General features: G+C 40.5%; 1 protein-coding gene across 5 annotated transcripts in view; it reads right to left on the reverse strand.

Annotated features, from left to right (window-relative positions):
- Positions 1-4615: 4615 nt before the first annotated feature.
- The window catches only part of FBXL15 (F-box and leucine rich repeat protein 15), a 167343-nt gene continuing 158516 nt past the window's right edge, over positions 4616-13442 (reverse strand). For all 5 annotated transcript variants that reach the window (XM_056530570.1, XM_056530568.1, XM_056530569.1 and 2 more), the window contains exon 5: positions 4616-5346. In XM_056530570.1, coding sequence (XP_056386545.1) covers positions 5157-5346 — 190 coding nt within the window. In that variant the 3' untranslated portion in view covers positions 4616-5156. The remainder of the gene's footprint in view (positions 5347-13442) is intronic.

The following is a 13442-nucleotide window of genomic DNA, read 5'->3' on the forward strand; positions in this document are numbered from 1 at the left end:
TAAATAGGCTGTGTACTTTTCCAGCCTCTGTTCTGTGAAAGAAAGAATTCTCATCAAAATGATGCCCACTTTATGGACCCTATGAAATGGGTTTTTAAGCATTCATTTCAGCATGACTACAGAGGATGGTAGGTGGGCTTTTTTTCTCCTCTACCTCCTCCTCCAGAATTGATTATTATTGTTCCTCAGTAGCGTCTATCTATGGGGAAAACAGATCCACCAGTCTGGTTGCCAATAAACCAAATATACTTCTTTATTGGGGTGCAGACATTTAGCCCTTTTGAGGGCTTACACAGTGCCCTTTCCAGATATATATCTGTTACCTGTATTGTATTTGGGGAAACAGTACAATCCTGCAGGCAGAAACTGATTTGACGACTGCTTGTGTTTATTTGTTTGTATATTTTAGGTTCCCTTTCCTGGGGACTGCTTAAGGACATCCCACAATCTTTTGTGTCGCTTAATGACACAAGCATGAACAGAGAATATGGGTCTCACCCAGTTATTTCTTTTAGATTTTATTTTTTTTAACCATTTTTACTGATCTACTGCATAGGCTTCTCTTCATCTCGATTAGTGCTGTTTTCCTTCTTCTAGTTGCTCATACTTCTTTAGTACACACTGATGTGCTCAGGACCTGCAGGACAGTAATAGCTTGTGCAGAAGAATTGGACCCTTTTTGCTTAGTGGCCACCTAGTGGCAGCAGCCATACCCACTGTCTTCTCTGTCCCCTAATGAACTCAAAGAGAAAAGGATTTTACAGATGAGTAATAAAAATAAAAAAACCTCTTATGCACTGAGATGAAGTATAGATTTGTAATTCTACTGGAAAAGCTCTTTTGCAATTTACAATATCTGGTTGTTGTGGGCTACAATAACTTATTCTCCTACCAGCATTTGCAGAATAGAATTATTTACATAAAAATCCTGATTTTCAGAAGCTGATAGTTTGCTACATATGAAAATTTGTTTTCATTATTGATATCTTTAAAGAAATGTTTAATTGTCTTTTCACTTTTTTGTAGATTGATACAGACAAATAACTTGGCAGCAAAGAAATCACTGAACTTGTGATTTGTCTGCTATAATAACATGCCATGTAAGATGATACTGTATAAGTGCCAAGCATTAGCATTCATCCTTTATCCTGGATTTCTTAGTATTTTTATATGAAGGAATATTAAAATGTTTGGTAGTTGGCTTGTAAATTCTCGTGTGAGTTACATTCACTGCATGCTTTCTAAGTAGTACACTAGAATCTTCAGGTGTGTGTATTAAGCCACTGTGTTTTCTGGGTACTTGCTTTATTAGTATTTTATGGAGGAGAGAACATAGACGTATATCTTGCTTTTGTGCATTCTCCTCCATTGTATATGGGTTGCTTTTGTACAGTGCTAGCTGGCTTGTTAATGTCATTTATAGATTAAGTGATTTTTGTAATTTTTTTAAATAAAATGAATGTGTCAGCTCTAGAACATGCTTAGATCTCAAGTTGCAAGGAGTCTGTATTAGCTGTAGCATGAACACCTCCGGTTTACCTGCCTTGACCTTTAGACTTACAGGGTTTGGCTTCCAGCAAAGAGCTGTGCAAACCTATCAGTCAAGGTGCATCATATTATGCTCAAATAAACGCTGAGGACACATGAACTATGACAGATCCCTGATCCTATTTAATTACCCTTTAAGATGTCAGTACTGTAAGATTTATGGGGTTGAGAGTGCACCCAGAACTCCAAGAAAAACAGGATTTTTTTTAATGTCTTGCTTTTGCCTTACTAAAAGCAGTTGTAAGCATTGACCCATTTCCAGTGTAGTGGTGTGTGTGTTTTCATTACTCGTGTGCTTAGGTTACATTAATTTTTTTTAATAAGCAGAATGTGTGTATTTATTGAGCTTAATAAAATGGCAGACAATGAATGGAGCAGGGTACACTCTTTGCACAGTCTCTCCCGTTTCTGGAGATTGCAGAGGGTCCTAGTGTTTGAACCCCCATCCCCACTCCCCCCCCCCCCCCCCCAATCAAACACTCATCCACAGGATAGGTGATAAAACTGCCTTTTACTACTTCATTCTAGGGATCGACCGATATCGTTTTTTAGGGCCGATACCGATAATCGGTGGAGGTTAGGGCCGATAGCCAATAACTTATACCGATATTCCGGTATAAGTTATCAGCTATTTACCCCCCCCCCCCCCCCCCCCCCACACACACACACACACCGCTGCAGATCATTGATTTAAAGCGGGCACTTTAAATCAATGAACTGCATCGGCTTTTGCTGTGCCATAGACTGCTGCCGCCACCCGCTTCTCTCCCCCTGCCTGTCCGGGGGTCCCGAGTCCTACCACAGACACCGCCGCACCGCCCCGGCACCATTGCCTCCCCCATCCCCGGTTTTATAATTACCTGTTCCCTGGTCCACTCTACATCTGGCTCCGGTGGCGTCCTCCTGAGCTGTCACTGTGCGCACTGACGGTGACGTCGTGTCACTCATCATTGCGCACAGCGTAACGCAGGACGCAGCAGGAGCCAGAAGTAGCGTTGACCCCGGGAACAGGTAATTATAAAACCGGGGATGGGGGAGGCAATGGGGTGGTGCGGTGGGGGGTGTGACACGGTGCGGCAGCTCGGTTGGGGGGGCATTATCGGCAAGGTAATTGCAGATAATGCCCAAAATCGGGATTATCAGCCGATCCCTACTTCATTCTGTATTGAACGCAGAGATTGTAATAAAGGCAGTGACAGCAAAAGTACCCCTCCCTTAGACTTGCATTGAGAGGGCAGAGCGTGACATCACACGGGGGGGGGGGGGCGGAATCGTGATGTCACGATACTCCAGCCGCATGGTTGTCATGCTACACACTCGGAGCCTCCAGCGATGCGGAGAGCTCACAAAGCTGGGTGCGCAAGCGGCGGGACCCCCGCAATCATACATCTTATCCCCTATCCTTTGGATAGGGGATGAGATGTATTAGGGCCAGAGTACCCCTTTAACATCTGACTTGTTGCTGCAAGACTTCATTCAGGTGGGCTATTATGTAGAAATACAAAAGCATAAAACAGTTAATTGTACATGGTCTATTTTGTCATTGGTACTATCTTCAGTGCCCTAATGTTGAAAAACTTGACTGAATTGATTCTGCTGTACATCGGCCATATTTATTTAAAGTGTACCTGTTATTAGCAAGAACTTTTTATATAACATACAATATAATATTATATGTATATTTGCAATATACATTGGTTGAAAATGTGTATATTTTTGTCCCTGTAGCTATGGTCTGTGTGTCTCTGTAAAGAGACCAAAAACAGAAAGTGTGGGTGGACAAGCTGGGCTCTATGGACGGGCAGGGTTCTGTGCAGTGAGGCTCTGTGACATCCTATGGGCTCACACAGCAGGCTGATTGACAAGCCAGGAGCCTGCACAGAACCCTGCTTGTCCTGCCCTCACTTCCTGTGTTTGGTCTCCTCACAGAGACACACAGGCAATATCTGCAGGGACAGCATTTTTAACCCAAAATATACACATTTTTTAACCAAAGTATATTACAAATATACATATAGTATAATATGTTATATAAAAAGTGCTTGCTAACGGCAGGTACACTTTAACAGTGACTTTTCTGACTTTATTTTATTTATATAGCTGTGATGATCAATAAATTATAGAAACTATATGTTGTCCTTATTTCCTTTTTTTTTATTTCTTTTTATTCATTCTTCTTTTTGTTACCTACACCAAATAACTTTTTGTGTAACCACATATAATATTTCACCTGTTTATCCATTCACAGTAAGGCATTCTTACCAGTGTAGCGCTATTCATTCTTAAAGGAAAACTGTCATATTTTCACCCGCATTATCCTGGTGGATAGTGCGGAAGACGCTGATTAAAACGAGCCCTACCTTACCCCGATCCGCCTGGCCGTTGGACCTCAATTGTAGTTTTATTCTATGTGTATATCTTGCTATAACTGGCACTGGCGGGGCTTCTGCAGGTTAACTGGCACTGATATCAGCGCCGCTTACGAATATTCATCCCCCCTCCCTCCAGCTCTCCCTCTCTTTGCCGCTTCTAACTGGAGGGAGGGGGGATGAATATTCATAAGCGGCGCTGACGTCAGTGCCAGTCAACCTCGTTTTAATCAGCGTCTCCCGCGCTATCCACCAGGATAGTGCGGGAGAAAATATCTGACAGTTTTCCTTTAAATCCGAGCATCCCAATGGACCCCATTAAAAGCAATGATTTCTGTGAAGATTTGCCTGTGAAAAGCGATATAGCATAGCAGTCATAGCTCAGTTATAAACAGAAGCCATAATACTAATGTAAACAAAGCCTGATCACACAAGAGAATAGATGTGCTGGAACGGCCCTTTCAAGTATACATCAGTGAGGCAAGATGTTAAGTGGGACTCCAGTTCAGAATCTCCAAGTCTATGTTGCAAACCTAAATTATTCTTCATTTGGCCATGTTTTTGTTTATTCAGGAATAACTGGCCACCATCATTGTATCTATGAGAATAGCATCCATTGAAAACAATCTATTGTGTGTGTGTATATATATATATATATATATATATATATATATATATATATATATATGTATATGTTTTGTAATAAGTTATAATGCACACAAATCATACTTGGGCTTCACACAATCCTTTTCATTTTATAACTTGTATTTAATATTAATCATATCACGAAACAATTCCACCAAACTGTCTATCCATATTCATAATATATCCCCATAGTCTAGTCTGCCGCTGGGCCACGCTTCACTCGCTGCATGAAGTTAGCTGAAGTGAATGATACTGTGTAAATATGTCTTATCTTGCTCTGCAGTAATAAATAAAACCATCCGTGGTGTCACCGGCGGGGCAGTCTGCTGTTCCTTGCTCTGTAAAAGGTCAACAAATCAAAGATCTTGATGTGCTAATAATCACCATCAACCTCCTGTTGAATTATGGCAGTAAATCTCAGCTGCCTCCAGCCACAAAGTAATGTTCTCCGTCCTCATGGCACCTTTTAAAATGTTTACTGCTGCTGTAAAGTCTGGCTGCAGATTGTGTGCCAGTATGGTAGTGTTAGGAGTCTTCTGGGGTTTTGGCAGTGGTGGTAATTAGAAAATATGTGGCCTTGCTCTAGGAATATTGCTATATTTGAAGATTAATAAATGGTGCAAATCCAACAACGTCCTGCAAGAGAACCAATGCTCTTTGTAAGGGAGGCTCCACGTCCAAAATAACGTCTCTCTTCCTCAAGATTCCTAGACTTGATTCTGTCACATTATGGCAATGCTTTACTTTGAGGGATTTCAGCTTGGCACAGTACTCGGCAAGAGTCCTGCAGAAAAGAAAGAAAACTACTTAAACTGAGGGAAAAATAATGTGACCCATTTCTTTAAACCTCACAAAAAGCAAGATATTTAGGGTATGATCACATGGGGCAGATTTGTTGTAGAAATTGCACCACTCTTGCTTTACACAAGTTTTGATAAATCTCCCCCATTAACCTTTCTAATATATTTTATAAGAAAACGGTATTTCCTTTTTATAGAAATCATGGTTTATAAAAACAAACCCCACTAGAGGCCCCTATACCATACAGAACATAACCCTGTCCAGCTGCAGCATCATTTTTATTCAAGCTAAAGTACAGGTATGACCAAAGTCAAGTGAGGGCGGACTAGCATTCCTTTGTGCTTACTCCTGTCCTATCAGACTGCAGCATGAAAACAGAGAGGAGGGGGTTACAAAGCAGCCTGCATTAATTGGATGAAGAGACCCAGCACAGCAGACTCAGGGAGGAAGATGAGTCATGCAGAGTTATGGACATGCCTCCTTCAAAGCACCGAATGAGAAGTTTTTTTTTTTAATTTTTTGTGTGAGATATGACAGGTACTCAAACATTTAACAACAAGACCACTACATAATGCAGCTATATGATGATGGATGTGTCAGGTCATGTACACTACACACAGTTGGATATTAATTGAGTTCTAGGGGAATAGTAACTGAGCAGAACGTGGGCTAAGAAAAAAAATACATTGTTCACCTTGTCTCCAACAATTTAAAAAAATTGTAAAGTAGATGCTAAAGGTATAGCCTATCACATGGCGAGAAAGAATGTTTTAAACAGCAAGCAGTTTTGTCAGATTTACAATGAACATAACAGAATGCATTTCCTAGTACAGAGCTTTTCAAATTTTTCATATTGGTTACACCCTTATTAGACATGTATAAATTACATACCGCAAATTACATCTATCATGTTGCGCATCCTACAACGCACAACGTGATTAAAGTATAAGCATTAAAAATATGACTTCTATCCCCCTATGCCATTTCATTGCCCCCTATTATCACCCCGTGCTACTTCATCTTCCCTCCTTAATCCCCTTGTGCCATTTCATTAACTTCCATCACCCCCTGTGCCATTTCATTAACCCCCCCCCCATATCACCCCCTGTGCCATTTCATTAACCCCCCCCCCATATCACCCCCTGTGCCATTTCATTAACCCCTTCATCACTCCATCACACACCTGACCCGTCAGGCAGGCCCAGGTGCAGGTTCAGCGGCTCCTTTTTGTTTTCTGATGAGTAACATCCTCATGCTTCGCTACTCAAGCGCAATGTCACTCGTCAGTCCCAGCAGCCACCACTGATTTAAAGTGGCTGCAGCAACAGCTGCCCGTTTAAGATCAGGCAGCATGGGCTGTGGCTACTTAAGAACAGTGACCAGCTGTGGCTGCTGCTAGAGGGTCCCGCAAAACCTCTGGAGACTGTCGCTGACACATTAAAGGAGTACTCCAGTGGAAATATTATATATTTTTTTTTTTTATAATCAACTGGTGCAAGAAAGTTAAACAGATTTGTAAATCACTTCTATTTAAACATCTTAACACTTCTAGTACCTATCAGCTGCTGTATACTAGGGATATACTACAGAGAAATATGTGAAGTTCTTTGCAGTCTGATCACAGTGCTTTCTGCTGACACCTCTGTCCGTGTCAGGAACTGTCCAGTGCAGGAAAGGAATTCTATGGGGATAAGCTTCTAATCTGGACAGTTCCTGACACAGACAGGAGGTGTCAGCAGAGAGCACTGTGGTCAGACTGCAAAGAACTTCACAAATTTCTCTGTAGTATACAGTATCTGATAAGTACTGGAAGGATTAAGATTTTTTAATAGAAGTAATTTACAAATATGTTTAACTTTCTGGCACCAGTTGATTTGAAAACATTTGTTTTCTACTTGTTTCCACCGGAGTTCCCCTTTTAATGTGTCTCGGCAAACTTTTTGAAAAGCACTGTCCTAGAAACTGCTTCATTAGCCTTATGTTAAGTTTTTGTTAGCAACTGTTCCCATATGAGTCTGTGTTGTAAAATACTTCTTGACCCATGTTGCATATATTCCGCTGCTTTCTTTGATTTCTGTATCTCTTGCATCATATGTTGCGTAGTTTCTCTGATAAATGATGCTCTTGTTCCATCACATTACTAAGGGGTAGGATGATTGATTGTTGGATTCATGCGTTCTATTAACCAAAATCTGGGCTCATTCACACCATGGAATCTCTGCCCAGAGATGTTCCGGGCAGAGATTCCACCCGTAGCAGGTATTGGCAGAAGAAGCTGGTGCCAGGACTGCTCAGAAATGCACCGTCTCCATAGATGACAATGCATTTCCAAACGCATTCTGCCATAAGAATGAACATGTTTATTTCAGCGGAGTCTGCGGTCTGGATTCTGTAGTGTGAATGGTGCAGCAGAATCCCAAATAAAAACAATAAGAGGCTGTTGTACCTTATTTTTGCCGCAGTGGAACTCCAGAGCGGAATTCAGCTTGGAAAATACGTACTGTGCACGGGCCCGAACAATTTTTTAGTTTTTATTTTATTTTTATTTTTTTGTGTTAGGAGGCTCTATATTGATGGCAAACAGTGGAAAAGGTTTTGTTGCTATTTTTATTACAAACATTTATTATTAATTATAATTATTTAAGCTCTAAATAAGTTATCACTGTATAAAATATTAAAAGATATTCTCCTGGAGAGAAATGCTGCATTAAAAACCCACAATCCTCGTGAATACTTGTTTTAATGGTTTTCCGAAACTGAACTGTAAGCAAACACAGAAGAAAGTGTTTGCCTCCAGCTCACAGCTCATTGTCACTGGGTAGAGATCATACTTAAAAAGTGGTACAAGGCCATTAAATGTTTGACAGGCAGCTTTTGGCTTATTTGTTTAAGCTGTCCCGTATTACTATACTGACTTATACAGCAGATCTTTAGCTACAAGCTGCCACCCTCATTTTTAACATACATCACTGCAGATGTCATATGAATAACACTTATCCCCTATTCACAGGATAGGTGATATGTGTCTGATCGCAGTGGATCCGACCGCGATCTCCCAAACTGGGCTCGGCATTGCCACGCTGACGTTGACTGTATGCCTCCTCCCCATACAGCTCTATGGTAGATGCAGGGAGGCACGAATGCTGCATCCGCGCCTCTCCCATAGAACTACATGGAGGAGGCGTGTCAGGCGTGGCGACATGCTGCGGCTAGCATTCCTCCTGCATGGGAGAGCCGTGGCCCCAAGCAGGAGATTGCGCGGGGATCAAACACTTATACCCTATCATGTGAATAGGGGATAAGTGTTATATCACTGCAGATGTCCTTTAATTATGTTTTGTGCAGGTAAAGGCCTAGTACATGTCCATATTATGATCACATACAAGTTTTCAGTTAACTTGCACTATTACCTTGAACCAGCAAGTTAGTGAGGGTGATGGAGGCAAAACTATAGTTTTTTGGAGGTAGCTTTGTAAAAATGTAATTCACTTACTGCCTCTGGTTGTTCTGCTCCTATATGCTACCTGATCAGCTATTTTAACATTTGAACAAGCATTCCAATCTTATCACAAATTAATCCTACAAACTGGTAACTATTCTCTTTTGGAAAGAAATATATGAAGGGGGGGGGGGTGTATAGTGGTTAGAGTTAAAATAATGATGTGAGTATGGGGAACTTTTTAGAGAAGAGGTGTGGTAGTTTCTATCCTAGACCTATCGATATTTTTAGAATCCAATAATAATATTTTTCTAGATGGGGATAAGTATTTTACCATCCCCTTTAATGCTGCAGTCTAATAGGACAGGAGTGCTAGTCCTCAGTTACTGTACTTTGTTCCAGCCTGTGCTTCACGTGGGACACATATGATGCTGCAGCCGGACAGGATTATGTTCTGGACTGTATGGGGACCCCTAGTTGTGTTTTTTTTAAGGCCATGATTTTTATTTAAAAAAAACAAAACAAAATGTTTTATGAAGTATATTAAAAAAAGATTTATTTTTTTACCAAAATGTACAACATGATTACCAGATTACATGCCTGCCATTTAGGATCTTTCCAGTTCATGGTCTAGTTTCAAAGGAGATGGCCTGTACTCTCTGTATTATTTAGGTGTTTTCCTTCTGACAAAAAAAAAAAAACAGCACAATAATCGGATCCAATAAGTAGCCCCCTAGTTTTAGTCATCAACCTTCTCCAATAAGGACCTGTTTTTTTTGCAGCAGGGGACTACCAAGTGGTTTCTTCTGGGAGTGGCCCTTGTATGAATAATAGCTGGCACAGTGTGCCAAGAGATACCAGTGTGAGGCACTGACAAGTCTGGGAACTGGGCAAACCTTGATCTGGCAGCATGTGTGCATGGTCAGAAACAGGTTCAGACAGGTAGCACTTCAATTCATCAGAGGGAGATTTAGAACATAAAAATATTAGATCCTTTTGCTACACTAAAACATCAATCTGTCGGGCCATAAGGACTTCAAGTTACTGAACAATCTGCGGGACTCAGGCCCAAAAACCTTCCAGATGCAGATACTAAGTTGATGGGACAAAAGTCCATACCCTTTAGGTCAGGCTATATCTGCCGTGGTAGTAGAAAAGGAAACCATTTTAAAAAAAATGTTAAAATGCATTCCAGATCCAATAACTATGGTGACTACAGATGCCAGTACATAGAGTTAGGAAGCACACATTCCAAGAAGCCTGGAACACCACCATAAATGGGTATTCCCATGCCAAAAAGATTTCCACCGAAGAACAGAGGAAAATTGTACCCCTGAATGAATGAAGCATACCACCCTGAATGGCCAACATTCCATTAAGGCTGCATTGACATTACATTTCTAATATGGGGATCGTATCTGTCTGGGAGATGGAAAAACCCAGGCTCTCCAGGAGTCAGAATACCATGGTTTTTAGTCCTGTCACAAAACCGGATACAGGGCAAAAATGAGCTGACCGGAGTCACTAATCAGGGGATAACATGTTTTTGGCTGAGTACCCCTTTAAGACCAAAAAAGAAAAGAGAACATCTGAAATGTAATAATGGATGAATGGAAAGATCCAGAGGAAAAAACATGTTATTTCTAAAGACATTAAACTTTGATGATAAGGACATTAAACTTTGGAGTGAAATTCCACAGGTTCATTTACAGGTAGCTAAGGTGGTGAAAAAATACTTTACTTCCATTTGAAGACTCTTTTTAACTCATGTAATGCAATAAGGGGTACAGTGAGCATTTACGCCCCACAGGTGTCGCACAGATTTTTGGAACAGTGGTCCGTAAAAATGAAAAATTTAATTTTTCATTTGCACAGCCCACTGTTCCAAAGACCTGTTAAACGCCAGTGGGGTGTAAATGCTCACTGCACCCCTTATTACATTCTGTGAGGGGTGTAGTTTCCAAAATGCGGTCACATGTGGGGGGTCCACTGTTTTGGCACCACAGGGGGCTTTGTAAAACGCACAAGGCCCCCAACTTCTATTCCAACCAAATTCTCTCTCCAAAAGATCAATGGTGCTCCATCCCTACTGAGCATTGTAGTGCGTCAGCAGAGCACTTGACGTCCACACATGGGGTATTTCCATACTCAGGAGAAAATGCCCCCCCAAATTTGTAACCCCATTTCTTCTGAGTATGGAAATACCCCATGTGTGGACGTCAAGTGCACTGCGGGCATACTACAATGCTCTGAAGAGAAGGAGTCACATTCGGCTTTTGTAATGGTTTTTGAGGAGCATGTCATATTTAAGAAGCCCCTATGGTGCCAGAGCAGCCAAAATAAAAAAAAAACATATGGCATGCTATTTTGGAAACTACACCCCTCAAGGAACGTAACAAGGGGTACAGTGAGCCTTAACACCCCACAGGTGTTTTATGACTTTTAATTAAAGTTGGTTGTGTTAAAAAAAATTCACCAAAATGCTGTTTTTTTCCCCAAATTTTAAATTTTTACAAGGGGTAATAGGAGAAAATGCCCCCCAAAATTTGTAACCCCATTTCTTCTATTACCCCTTGTAAAAATGTAAAATTTTGGGGAAAAACAGCATTTTGGTGAATTTTTTTTTTTTACACAACCAACTTTAATAGTCATAAAACACCTGTGGGGTGTTAAGGCTCACTGTACCCCTTGTTACGTTCCTTGAGGGGTGCAGTTTCCAAAATAGTATGCCATATGGTTTTTTTTTGGGCTGCTCTGGCATCATAGGGGCTTCTTAAATATGACATGCTCCTCAAAAGCCGAATGTGACTCCTTCTCTTCAGAGCATTGTAGTATGCCCGCAGTGCACTTGACGTCCACACATGGGGTATTACCATACTCAGAAAAAATGGGGTTACAAATTTTGGGGGACATTTTCTCCTATTACCCCTTGTAAAAATGTAAAATTTGGGGAAAAAACTGCATTTTAGTGGAAAAAAAATTCATTTACACGTCTAACTTTAACGAAAAGTCGTCACACACCTGTGGGAGCTGTTAAGGCTCACTGGACCCCTTGTTACGTTCCCTGAGGGGTGTCTTTTTTTTTTTTTTTTTTTTTTTTTTTTTTTTGGCAGTTCTGGCACCATAGGGGCTTCCCAAAAACCATTTCAGAAAAACTCACTCTCCAAAATCCCATTGTTGCTCCTTCCCTTCTGAGCCTTGTAGTGCACCCACAGAGCACTTGACATACACATATGAGGTATTTCCTTACTCAAGAGAAATTGGGTTACAAATTTTAGGGGGATTTCTTTCCTTTTACCCCTTGTAAAAAAATGTAAAAATTCAAAAACTGGGTCTACAAGTGTAAAAAATGAAGATTTTGAATTTTCTCCTTCACTTTGCTGCTGTTCCTGTGAAACACCTAAAGGGTTAACACACTTTCTGAATGTCATTTTGAATACTTTGAGGGGTGCAGTTTTTATAATGGGGTAATTTATGGGGTATTTCTAAATCTTAACTGGTCCCTGAAAAATTCTGATTTAGAGAATTTTGTGAAAAATTGGATAATTGCTGCTTAACTTTGAAGCCCTCTGATGTCTTCCAAAAGTAAAAACATGTCAACTTTATGATGCAAACATAAAGTAGACATATTGTATATGTGAATCAATATATAATTCGTTTGGGATGTCCATTTTCCTAATAAGCAGAGAGTTTCAAAGTAAAAAAAAAAATAATCAAAATTTTCAGATTTTTCATCAAATTTGGGAATTTTTCACCAAGAAATGATGCAAGTATCAATGAAATTTTACCACTAACATAAAGTAGAATATGTCACGAAAAAAGAATCTCTGAATCAGAATGAAAAGTAAAAGCATCGCAGAGTTATTAAAGGGGTTATCCACCATAAGGTGATTTTAGTACGTACCTGGCAGACAGTAATGGACATGCTTAGGAAGGATCTGCACTTGTGTTGGGGATAAATGGCTATGTTGCGAGATTACCATAAGACTGTGGCTAGCTTTTTGTGAACTTGTATTTCCTGTTTGACTTATGTTTTTTTGACTAAAAATCCCACAATGTCATTTTCCTCCCTCTCACACATCAGCCACCCCACCCATTGAAACAAAAGACCTGTGGTTTTCAATCAGGGTGCCTACAGCTGTTGCATAAGTTGCAGATTGATTCCTCCACCCATTGAAGCAGACAGGCTCCCTGTCATCAGCTGACTAGTGAGTCAGGTCTCAGCCGCATTGCAAGCTGGGAAAAATCCGAGACAACAGTCATTATGTATGCTGGTAAAAATAAATATTGGAGTGAAAAATCACAGAAGAATTGTGAGAAAACCATCACACACAGGTACAGACACTATATTATGAACTACACTAACTTTACAGCCCCTGTAGCATAGTCAATTAAATAAATTCCTGGAATACCCCTTTAATGCTTAAAGTGACAGTGGTCAGATGTGCAAAAAATGGCCGGGTCCTTAACCCCTTAAGTATACAGGGTTTTTGCATTTAAATTTTTTCCTCATCACCTTCTAAAAATCATAACGCGTTCAATTTTGCACATAAATTGGCTTATTTTTTTGCGCCACCAATTCTACTTTGCAGTGACAGTCATTTTACCAAAAAATCCACGGCGAAACGGAATAAAAAATT

The sequence above is a fragment of the Hyla sarda genome, chromosome 7 (genome assembly GCF_029499605.1).
Source record: "Hyla sarda isolate aHylSar1 chromosome 7, aHylSar1.hap1, whole genome shotgun sequence".
Classification (NCBI taxonomy): domain Eukaryota; kingdom Metazoa; phylum Chordata; class Amphibia; order Anura; family Hylidae; genus Hyla; species Hyla sarda.